Source organism: Pan troglodytes, chromosome 19 (assembly GCF_028858775.2).
Source record: "Pan troglodytes isolate AG18354 chromosome 19, NHGRI_mPanTro3-v2.0_pri, whole genome shotgun sequence".
NCBI classification, from domain to species: Eukaryota; Metazoa; Chordata; class Mammalia; order Primates; family Hominidae; genus Pan; species Pan troglodytes.
In genome coordinates, this window is record NC_072417.2 from 75,009,644 (window position 1) to 75,021,995 (window position 12,352).

General features: G+C 37.6%; 1 protein-coding gene across 11 annotated transcripts in view; it reads right to left on the reverse strand.

The window, feature by feature from the left end:
* The window catches only part of BRIP1 (BRCA1 interacting helicase 1), a 183,653-nt gene that overhangs the window by 168,878 nt on the left and 2,423 nt on the right, over positions 1-12,352 (reverse strand). For 7 of the 11 annotated variants that reach the window (XM_063799125.1, XM_511607.8, XM_063799124.1 and 4 more), the window contains exons 3-5: positions 10,972-11,083; positions 8,237-8,410; positions 292-419 (exon numbers count right to left, since the gene is read on the reverse strand). In XM_063799125.1, coding sequence (XP_063655195.1) covers positions 292-419; positions 8,237-8,410; positions 10,972-11,083 — 414 coding nt within the window. The remainder of the gene's footprint in view (positions 1-291; positions 420-8,236; positions 8,411-10,971; positions 11,084-12,352) is intronic. The other 4 variants (XM_063799129.1, XM_063799127.1, XM_063799130.1 and 1 more) reach the window with 1 other exon arrangement.

The following is a 12,352-nucleotide window of genomic DNA, read 5'->3' on the forward strand; positions in this document are numbered from 1 at the left end:
GTATATCACTAAGATATGCCTTTAAGTAAATATTTTACTATCAAATTCCTCATATATAAGAAACACCATGCAGTTTCACTTGAACGACATGTTACTGTGAATAATCTGCTATAATAACAAACTCCTTTGTAACAAGTAACTCTACAAAATGAAATTACAACAAATTACCATTTAATTTATGGCTGTCACATGACCCAACTAATCTCCACAAGTGCATTAAAAACATGATACTTGACTACCACGTTCAGCTGTAACTAACTGGGTTATTTACTGCCAATAAACTCTGTTTACCTGCTGTGTAGTTTCTAAGGGTCGAATTCTTTTCTTCTCTACTTGAAAATCATCATTTTCATCTCTGTATATGGATGCCTGTTTCTTAGCAGATAACTTTGCAGCCAGAGTGGTTTTTTCAGGGGAGTCTTATATAAGTAATTTAAAAAAAACAGCATAAATAACTTACACGTAGGCAATTTTTCTAGAAGAAAACTGGAACCAGGATGTAAGGCTTATTTCTAGAAATTTCATACCATAATCTAAAACATGAAACTTAAACATGTTTAAAAAGTACTTCTCTACCATTCAGTTTACTTTACCAAAGATTCTGAGAAACATGCTTTCAATAGGAAAAGTCCAATTTGATTTTTTAAATCGCTTTATGTACTTGTAGACTACTCCCAATTACATGATTTAAAATGTATAACTGCAAGAATCTCTGAAGAAAATATATTTCATGTCTGTAAAAATCTTTCTTTACAGTATCAACGTTTCTTCCCTACTAAGTTTCTCCACGTTCTTTAGAGCAAAACCATTGATTATAGAATCAAGCTCATATAATCTGTCTTTTAATCCCATAATCCTGAAAGCTCCTTCTCAAGGTCATCCAGGACCTCTTAATCACCAAATAACATTAATTATCCCAATCTTACAAATGTGAACACTAGGTTTTTAAAAGTCTAGTAGCTTGCCCAGTATCATACAGTTATTAAATGGTAGAGCCTGGACATGACTGAATCCTGCTGTGTGACTCCAACATCCATGCATGTAACCTCTTAGGCATACAGCCAACACTGTCTTCTTGGAACACAGCAAACACATTTTCTTCTTCCTTAATGTCTGTAACACTGCTCTTAACTATTCTCATACATTGGTTTCTCCCTTTTCCTAAATATAAATATTCTTAAAGGTACCCTCCTTCCTCTTTGCTTCTAAGCATTCTCTCCACTCCCATGGCTTGAATTAATTTAACAATCTTTTTTAACCATCTTTTTTTTTTTTTTTTTTGAGATGGAGTTTTCCTCTTGTTGCCCAGGCTGAAGTGCAATGGTGTGATCTCAGCTCACCACAACCTCTACCTCCCAGGTTCAAGCGATTCTCCTGCCTCAGCCTCCTGAGTAGCTGGGATTACAGGCATGTGCCACCACGCCTGGCTGATTTTGTATTTTTAATAGAGACGGGGTTTCTCCATGTTGGTCAGGCTGGTCTCGAACTCCTGACCTCAGGTGATCCACCCGCCTAGCCTCCCAAAGTGCTGGGATTACAGGCGTGAGCCACCGTGCCCAGCCAACAATCATTTATTACATTGAGTCTAACCCATGGCCAGACACCACGGAAAAACAGTGAAAAAGAGAATCCTTGGCCCTAAAGGATTTACAGCAGAGAAAGACCTACATGAGCAGGTCCAATACTGTTTTCAAAACACAAATTTGAGGCCAGCCCCAGTGGCTCACGCCTTTAATCCCAGCACTTTGGAAGGCCGAGGCGAGTGGATCACTTGAGCCCAGGAGTTCAAGACCTGCCTGGGCAACATGGTGAAATCCCATCTCTATTAAAAATACGAAAATTAGCTGTGCATGTTGGTGCAGGCCTATAATCCCAGCTACTCGGGAGGTTGAGGCATGAGAATCTCTTGAACCTGGGAGGCAGAGGTTGCAGTGAGCTGAGATCGCGCCATGCACTCCAGCCTGGGCAACAGAACAAGACTCTGTCTCCAAAAAAAAAAGAAAGCTTGAGATTACATAAACTCAGAAATGAACCTATGCCACATAGCACTGATTTTCAAGTTTTTTCTAAAGTGTAGGACTATTTTCTTCTTAAAGAAATGTTGCAGCTGGGCACGGTGGCTCACACCTGTAATCCCAGCACTTTGGGAGGCCGAGGCAGGTGGATCACCTGAGGCCAGGAGTTTGAGACCAGCCTGGCCAACGTGACGAAAGCCCATCTCTACTAAAAATACAAAAATTAGCTGGGCATGGTGGTGCATGCCTGTAATCCCAGCTACTTGGGAGGCTGAGGCAGGAGAATCACTTGAACCCGGGAGGCAGAGGTTGCAGTGAGCCAAGATCGCACCACTGCACTCCAGCCTAGGTGACAGAACGAGACTCCATCTCAAAAACAGAAAAAAAAAGAAATGTTGCTTAAAATTTCCAAAATAGGGATGAAAGACCCGGAACTTCCCTGATCCACTTTCCCCCTTCCCTTATGAGTCATGTTTCTTTCTTTATAAGGTTCTTAGAAACACAGTTTGAAAACCACTATACTCTAAAAATCCTAATAGTTTTGCCTATCAGAAGTAGGTCTTTAATCTACCTTGAATGGGCTTTTGTATATGGTATAAAGTAGGGCTCCAATTTCAATTTTTTCCATATGGACATCTAACAGGCCCAGCACCACCCAAGTTCTTCCTTTCCCCTACAAGCTGTAGGGGCACTTCTATAAAAATATCAAGTTTCTGGATACATGTGGGACCAAATTAGGGTTCTCTATACTTTTATATGAGTCTATCACTGTGCTAACCTCAGTCTGTCTTAATTACTCTATATTTACATACAATAAATCAGTATATTTGGTGGATCAAATCTCTCACCTTGACCTGCTTCTTCAAAAGCATCCTGGCTATCCTTAGTCCTTTACATTTCCATATATATTTTAGATAAGATAGGTAATTTTGAGCTCTGCATGTCCAGGCAACCAGTAAAATAACCACAAAATAAACCTAGATCAGTGATTCTCAACCAGGCCAATTTTAACACCACCACTTCTCATCCCAGGCATACTGGGCAATGTCTGGAGACATTTTTCGTTGTCACAAAAAGAGCAGAGGTGGAAATACTACTAGCATCCAGTGCATAAAGGCCAGAAGTATTGCTAAACATCTCACAAGGGAGAGCTCCTACAACAAAGAGTTATCCCACTCAAAATGTTAATAGTGCCACTGTGGAGAAACTCTGTCCCAAAGGGGCAAACTGACATGGGCCTATTAAGAGGGTAGGGAATGTCCACCCAAAATGATCATTTAGTTTTAGAAAACTGAACTGCCATGTGCCAAATAAGGGTAACCCCAATTCATAAAAATAAAAATCATATTATCATCACATACAAAAAGGCTTATCTTCCTGGTCTTGATAGCAAGGGAGTTTGAAGGAAATTCATCAAAGGGGTAAAATCTTTAAGATACAAAGTTAAAAAGAAAGAAGATATCTCCCGATTATGTTTTTTAAAATCTTTAAGAAACCTAAGAAATACCCAATAGAAAAATGGAGGCTGGGCACGGTGGCTCACACTTGTAATTCAAGCACTTTGGGAGGCTGAGGCGAGTGATCATTTGAGGTCAGGAGTTAGAGATCAGCCTGGCCAACATGGTGAAACCCCATTTCTACTAAAAATACAAAAATCAGCCGGGCGTGGTGGCAGGTGCCTGTAATCCCAGCTACTCAGGAGGTTGAAGCAGGAGAATTGCTTGAGCCTGGGAGCTGGCCAGTGCAGTGAGTTGAGATCGCACCACTGCACTCTAGCCTGAGCGACAGAGTGAGACCCCACCTCAAATAAAAAACAAAAGAAAAATGGCAAACAACTTGATTAGGCAATTCACTAAAGAGGGTATCCAAATGACCAATAAACATATGAAGTCACCAGAGAAATACTAACTAAAACCCAATGAGAATACCACACATACACAAGAATGACTAACTTTTTTTTTAAACTATAAATATCAAGTACTAACAAAAATGGTGAACAACTTTCATATACTGCTGCAGGGGTTGGAGGGATCTGACCGGGGACGCATAAATTGATTCAACCACTTTAGAAAATGTTGTCAGTATCTACTATAGCTGAACATATGCATATACTATGACCAGGTATGTGTCTACAGACAATACTTACCTATTTGCACCCTTTGAACAAGAATGTTCATAACAGCACTATTAAACAATACTGAAAACAACCCAATGCCTAACAACTGTAGAACAGATTAATAAACTGTGGTATATTCATACAAGGAAATAATACACAGAAACAAGAAGTACTACTATATGCAACAGCATGAATGAATCTCACAAATACAATATTAAGCAAAAGACAGACACAAGATTACATATATAATTCCATTTTTTTTTTGAGACGGAGTTTCACTCTATTTCTGTAAAAAGGCAAAACTCATCAATGGTCACAGGAGGACAAGAATTACCTATGGAAAGAAGGGACAGTGACTGAAAAAGAAGATGACGAGGGCCTCTGGAGTGTTGGTAATGTCTCTCTTTTTTTTTTTTAATCTATGTAGTAGTTATGACAGTGAAAATTCATCAAGTTATATACTTAGGATTTGCATTTTTCTATATTTAGGTTACAGATTAAAGGATTTACTTACAAATATAAAGAGGGTATCAGAATACAACCTTGATTTTTCCCATTTAGACTATTCTAAATAACACTGACTCACAGTAATGTCAAAATCAAGTTGTGTACATATGGATAACTCATTGTTGATAAAGACACAAAGGCAATGTAGTGGATAAAGGATAGCCTTTTCAATATATCCAGGTGCTGAACAACTGGATATCCACATGCAAAAAAATGAACTTGAATCCATACCTTACACCATATACACATATTAACTCAAAATGGATCTTAGACCTAAATGTAAACCTAAAATTCTATCTGATCAAAGACTTGTATTCAAAATGTTTAAAGAAGTCTCAAAATTTAACAGTAAGAACACAAACTAATAAAAAATAGGCAATTATTTGAACAGACATATCATCAAACAAGATACATGGATAGCTAATAAGAACATGAAAATATGGGAAATGAAAATTAAAACCACAATGAGATACCGCCACATGCCTATTAGAGTAGCTAAAATTAAGGCCAGGTATGGTGGCTAATGCCTATAATCCCAGTGCTTTGGGAGGCCGAAGAAGGCAGATCACTTGAGCCCAGGGGTTCAAGACAAGCCTGGGGAACACAGTAAAACCAACAAAAACCATAAAAATTAGCTAGGTGTGGTGGTGCATGCCAGTAGTCTCAACTACTAGGGAGTGTGAAGTGTGAGGATCACTTGGTTCCAGGAGGCAGGGGTTGCAATGAGCCAAGTGAGCCAAGATCACAGTACTGTACCCAGCCTGGGCAACAGAATGAAACCCTATCTCCAGGAAAAAAAAAAAAAAGAATGGCTAAAATTAAAAGGACTGACCATACCAAGGGTTCACAAGGATGTGAAGAAACTGGAACTCTCATAACTGCTGATGGGAATATAAAATGGTATGACCACTTCATGAAACAGTTTGGAAATTTCTTAAAAAGTTGGCCAGGCACGGTGGCTCACGCCTGTAATCCTAACACTTTGTGAGGCACAAATGGGTGGATCACTTGACGTCAGGAGCTACAGAGCAGCCTGACCAAAGTGGTGAAACCCCATCTCTACTAAAAATACAAAAATTAGCCAGGTGTGGTGGCACATTCCTGTAATCCTAGCTACTTGGGAAGCTGAGGCAGGAGAATCACTTGAACCCGAGAGGCAGAGGTTGCAGTGAGCTGAGATTGCGCCACTGCACTCCAGCCTGGGCAAGAGTGACTCCGTCTCAAAAAAAAAAAAAAAAAAAAAAAGTTAAAACATACACACCTACAAAGCAATCTGGTCATTCTGCTCCTAGCATTCACCCAAGAGAAATGAAAACATACATCCGTACAAAGATGTAGACACAAATGTTCACAGTATCCGTCTTTGTAATAGCCCAGAACTAGCAATAACCCAAATATACATAAACAGCCAATAACCAATTTGTGGTATATCCATGCACAATTACTCAGAAATAAAAAGAAACAAACTATTAATACATGCAACAACATAGAGGAATCTCAAAATAATTGTCATAAGTGAAAGAAGCCAGACAAAATAAGTATACATCCTGTATGAATCCATTTATATAAACTATAGAAAATGCAAACTAATCTATAGTAACAAAAATCAGACAGGTGGTTGGTTGGGGAAGTGAGTCATGTAGGGGTGGGAAGGAGGGATAACAAAAGTCCATGAGAAAACTTTTTGGGAAAGTGAGCATGTTTAAAAAGCTTTGGATAAAGTGAATATGGGGTTGGTGTGTATGTTCACTGTCTTGATTCTGGTGAAAGTTTCATGGAGGTACATATGTCAAAATGTATCAAAGTGTACCATTTAGGCTGGGCGTGGTCGCTCACGCCTATAATCCCAGGACTCTGGGAGGCCGAGGCAGGTGAGTAACTTGAGGTCAGGAGTTCGAGACCAGCCTGGCCAACATGGTAAAATCCTGTCCCTACTAAAAATACAAAAAATTAGCTGGGTGTGGTGGCAGGCGCCTGTCATCCCAATTACTTGGGAAGCTGAGGCAGGATAATTGCTTGAACCCAGGAGGTGAAGGTTGCAGTGGGCCAAAATCACACCACTGCACTCCAGCCTGGGCAACAGAGTGAGATTCTGTCTCAAAAAAAAAAAAAAAAAAAAGTACCATTTAAATATATGCAATTTGTTATGTCAAGTAAACGTCAATAAAGCTGTTTTTAAAAGGTTGCATATAAATATTCTACACCAGAATTCCTATAATTAGCTGAAAATTAATCCCATTCATTCCTAACAACAAATATTTATCTAGCACCTACCATATGCCAGGCACCCTGCTAGAGTTCTAGGGATACAATGGTAAGCAAATTGACAATATTCCTAACCTCATGAAGTAGTCTGCCAAGGAAGCAGAGATTAATAAAAGATTTAGACAGACACATATAATACAAACTGTAACAAGTGCTATAAAGGAAAGGTACACAAGGAGAAGATAGACTATAATAGGAAAATCAAATCTACTCTGACAGAAAAATCAGTGATGGATACCCCAAGGAAGTCACATGTAAACTGAGGAAGAAAAGGATAATAAATTGAAGATGGAACTTTGCTCAGAAGAGACACTAATAGAAGCAAAGGCTCTGAGGAAGGAGAAAGCATAAATCTTTGAAGGAAAGGGAAGAAATCCAAAAGGCCAAAATCAAAACAATGTAGACAACACTATTGGTCACCTATTTAACAACTGTTCCACTTCTCTTTCCTCATTCCTACCAGAAGTTCAATCATCTACCCTCCTCTATATAGTCACATGCTTTAGAGGAAGCTGACTCCATCCTTGATTTTAGGAAATGGATACTCTTTGTTTTGACTTAAGTCAATCATGGCAACCTCTGTCTCCCTGCCAGTGACTGGTAAAGGAATAGCATGAGTAAAAGCAGAAAAAAGCGTTATTGGATGCTCTAAACAAGAAATGGTAGTTTGGACTATGGAGGTACCAATGGATATGGAGATGTACATGAAGAAATAAGAAAGAGCAAAGTGTCCAGGATGTTCCCTAGGTTTCTTAGGTAAATAATAGTCTATCCTTTCTATACAGCCAAAAGCAGGTGAAATATTTTTTAAATATATTATTAATAATCTTATGTTACTCTTAATGTATTTCTCTAAAATTAGTAAAAATTATTTAAAGATCACACATAAACATACCTGATACTTATGTAGGATACTGGCCTCAGAAGGCCAGGCAAACTTATCAAGAATGAATCAATTAGATTCATAAATCTAATCAATCCTAATTAGATTTCGTCTTAGGATACGAACATTGTTTTATAGAATTCTAACATATAATTAACAATAATGGCTACAAATAACATCAATTTTGGAAAATCATTTATTTTGCCTTGCCTTCCTTAAAAAATTATTTAGGACAACAAAATGTCTCAATAAATTAAAAGTCAAACCAAGAATTTAAAAACGTCTATGGATTTTTGACCACTCTGTGCTATTTTAAAATCATTCCAGAGAAACTAGATAGAGATATATAATCAGTTATGCTAACCAAACTTATATAAATTAGGGCTTATAACAGTAATAATTAAGACTCTTATTACAGATATCAACTGACCCAGGCAAAATATAAATTACCTTGACAAGTTGATGAAGTGCCATTTCTTTCAGAAGGTGGTGTGCTTGGATAGTTGAAATGACGTGAAGTTCCTTGGTTCATGTCATTGTTTGTAAAATCCTTTGAATGGCATGCACAACAACATGACAATTGTACTTCAGCTTTTTCACTTACGCCCTCATCTGCTGGTTTCCCTAAAAATGAAAGAACATCTATTTATAATATATCTAATTAAATAAACATCAATCATTCTCTACAGCTAGGTAAGTAACCAGCCCAGTTCACCCAGGATTGGGAGGTTTCCTAAGATAAAAGATTTTTAGGGCTAACACCAGGAAGGTACCTGGCAAACCTGGACAAGCTGGTCACTTTATCTGCAGCATCAAATTAGGACAGGAGAGAAATAAGCCAAAAACATTTGGTTGGACACAGTGGCTCACGCCTGTTATCCTAGCACTTTGGGAGGCCGAGGCAGGCACATCAATTGAAGTCAGGAGTTCGAGACCAGCCTGGCCAATATGGTAAAACCCTGTCTCTACTAAAAATACAAAAATTAGCCAGGCGTGGTGGTGCACGCCTGTAATACCACCTACTCAGGAGGCTGAGGCAGGAGAATCGCTTGAACCTGGGAGGCAGAGGTAGCAATGAGCCGAGGTCATGCCACTGCACTCCAGCCTAGGCGACAGAGCAAGACTCTGTTTCAAAAACCAAAACAAAAACATTTATAGGGAAATTATCACCCATTTATGTAATCTGTAAAAATCTAATAATCTAAGATTAATAATGTAATAAAAGTACAACTACTCAAGTATTCATTTATATTAAGATTTATCTAAAATTCAAGAATGGATTGAAACAAGGACATAAAGTATATCCTTAATTACTACTCTTTCCCTAAATGAAGAATTTGAAAGTTCAATATATTAGATAATAATCTAACACATAAGGGTTAAATCATTCCCCCAATTATACTTCTATTTCAAATAGAAACACGTTTTTTGATGTATTAATTCTGATACTTGCATCAAAATACATTTTAAGGTCAATATTCAAATCAATAAAATAGGTAATTTTAGTGCTAAATATAATACCAAATTATAATAAGTTTACATTGTGTGCCTACATTGTATACAAATGTACAATTCATATACCCCCAAAAAAGCTAAATAATTTATTTTTAAAAATAATCAGTATTGACATTGTTTTCCCATTTGTACCATATAAATATTCCTAATTCTATTTTCCAGACATCTGCCATTAAGACCTGAAGTTAGTACCAATAAACTCATTTTTCCCAAAATTAACATCAGTGAGAATCAAAATGAACAACCAAAAGCTTATGAAGTATTTACTGTTTTTTTTTTTTTGAGACAGAGTTTCGCTCCTGTTGCCCAGGCTGAAGTGCAATGGCGCGATCTCGGCTCACTGCAACCTCCACCTCCCAGGTTCAAGTGATTCTCCTGTCTCAGCCTCTCGAGTAGCTGGGATTACAGGCACACGCCACCTCACCAGGCTAATTTTGTATTTTTAGTAGAGATGGGGTTTCTCCACGTTGGTCTGGCTGGTCTCAAACTTCCAACCTCAGGTGATCCACCTGCCTTGGCCTCCCAAAGTGCTGGGATTACAGGCGTGCGCCACTGTGCCCAGCCTTAATATACTCTTATTAGTAACAAACATTTCATTTTAAAAATGTATCTATATACCTATATACACATACATACATACATACACATACCATGTTTAACCTCAATTCTCCTAATACTTTAGGATAAAGCCATCTAATGTAACTAAAATGTATCCAATATTATATTTCTGATTCATTATGTAGTTTATATAGTCTTTCATAGAAGTAAATATTAATAGGCATTTGTTAGCAAACAAAGTAAAAATAGTTTGGCCTGGTGGCTCATGCCTGTAATCCCAACTATTTAAGAGGCTGAAGCAGGAGAATCACTTGAGCCTGGGAGTTTGAGGTTACAGTGAGCTATGATCACATCACTATGCTCCATCCCAGGTGACTCTACTCAAAAAAAAAAAAAAAAAAGGAAAAGTAGTGGGAAGTAATATAAATTCATACAAACAATATTATACTAAATTTCTGTTTATCTGGCATTTAAACAAGTAGAAAGATCAACTAGAATGTATTCTTTTTTATATATTCCATGTGCTGATGTTATGAGAAAGGAACAGGTAAGCAAATATATTAAAGGATTTCCCCCCCAAGAAAAGCAATTAGTATGTGTTACAGCATCATGACAGCCCATCTCTTGCATCTTTTACATACAGATTATCATCTAATTATTTTTATAATAACTCTAAGCATCCAAAACTTTGTTTGTTTGTTTGTTTTCTTTCACCCAGCTGGAGTGCACAATCACAGCTCTCTGCAACCTCGACCTCCTGGGCTCAAGCGATCCTACCACCTCAGTCTCCCAAGTAGCTGGGACTACAAGTGTACATCACCATGCCTGGCTAATTGATTGTCAATTTTTGTAGAGATGGGGTATCACCATGCTGCCCAGGCTGCCAAGTCTTTATGTACTTTCTGACTCATCAAAAGACTAAATTATGTTCAATACTATTTTAGCATTAATTAAACATATTTTGCTATATTGAAACTCTTTTGGAAGATTTATAACTTATTTTAAAGAAACATCTTTAAACGAATATTTAAGTTAGCAACAGCATGGCTGAACCAGTCTGGATAAAGAATACTGTATTATATTTTCTCAGATCCCAGTAAGCAACTACTTACCACTAAGAGATTGTTGCCATGCTAAAGCAGAACAAAGTAAGGCTAAGCTTTTTCCACTTCCTGTGGGACTCTCCAACAAACAATGTTGCTTACTGTTTAATCCTCTGAGAATCTATGAACACAGAAACCAATGAAAAAGATTAATAAACATATTAACTTTATAAAGGTCTCTCTCCATCTGAAGTTTAAATAGAACAGCAAGGAAAAGTGAGATTGCACTCCAGGGAACACAACAATAGCAGAAGGAACTCATATTTAGTTAAATCCAAACTGTATTCCTTTACACCTCTCCCTAAGATTATCTTACCAAAATATCAAGCACAAGAGAAGAAATGAAAAGAGGAATCTGTGCCAGAATTATGCAAGCATCAATGATTTCTGTAAAACCAGAATACATTACTACCTATCAATATCTTTGATGAAAACTTAATGAAGGATACTGCTAGTGAGAGTACAAATTGTTACAACTACTTGGTAGAGAAATAAACAATTTCTTATAAAGTGAAGATGCCCAGCTCCAGCAAGTCCAGTTCTATGTGTACACCCAAAACCTTTCCCACATGAACACAAGGAAACATGCATAAGAAAGTTCACAGCAGCAGCCACGCTTGTAATCCCATCACTTTGGGAGGCCAAGGCAGGTGGATCATTTGAGGTCAGGAGTTCAAGACCAGCCTGGCCAACACGGTGAAAACCCGTCTCTACTAAAAATCCAAAACTTAGCTGGGCGTGGTGGCGCATCCCTGTAATCCCAGCTACTGGGGAGGCTGAGGCAGGAGAATAGCTTCAGCCTGGGAGGCAGGGGTTGCAGTGAGCCAAGATCGCGCCACTGCACTCCAATCTGGGCGACAGAGTGAGACGCTGTCTCAAAAACAAAAAGAAAAAAGAAAGTTCACAGCAGCATTGTTTGTAATTGCAAAAGAATGTAAACAACCTAAATGTCTACCAATAAGAAAATGGACAGATAAATTCTGGTATATTCATCCAATGGAATTTATACAACAATTAAAATGGATTAAGAATCAACAGGGCTATACATTAAAAATAATGCTAAGTTAAAAAACTCAAGTTCTGCATGAAAGGTAAGGTACCGTATCACATCATGCACAGTTTCAAATATGTAAAATAATATTCTATATTGTTTATGGATACATATATATGTAATAAAAGTATAAAAACATGGCTAGGAAAGGAAAAGAACAAATTCAGGATACTAATAATCTTGTTACCAGTAAATAAGATATGAAGTACATATGGCAAAATAGCTGTAACAAAACTGGAAAGCTGGTTTACTCAAATTTGTATGTTAATTTTCTACATGATCCAAACAAAACAATGGTGAGAAAAATAGTATTCTGTGTAAAAGATAGTAAATACTCTG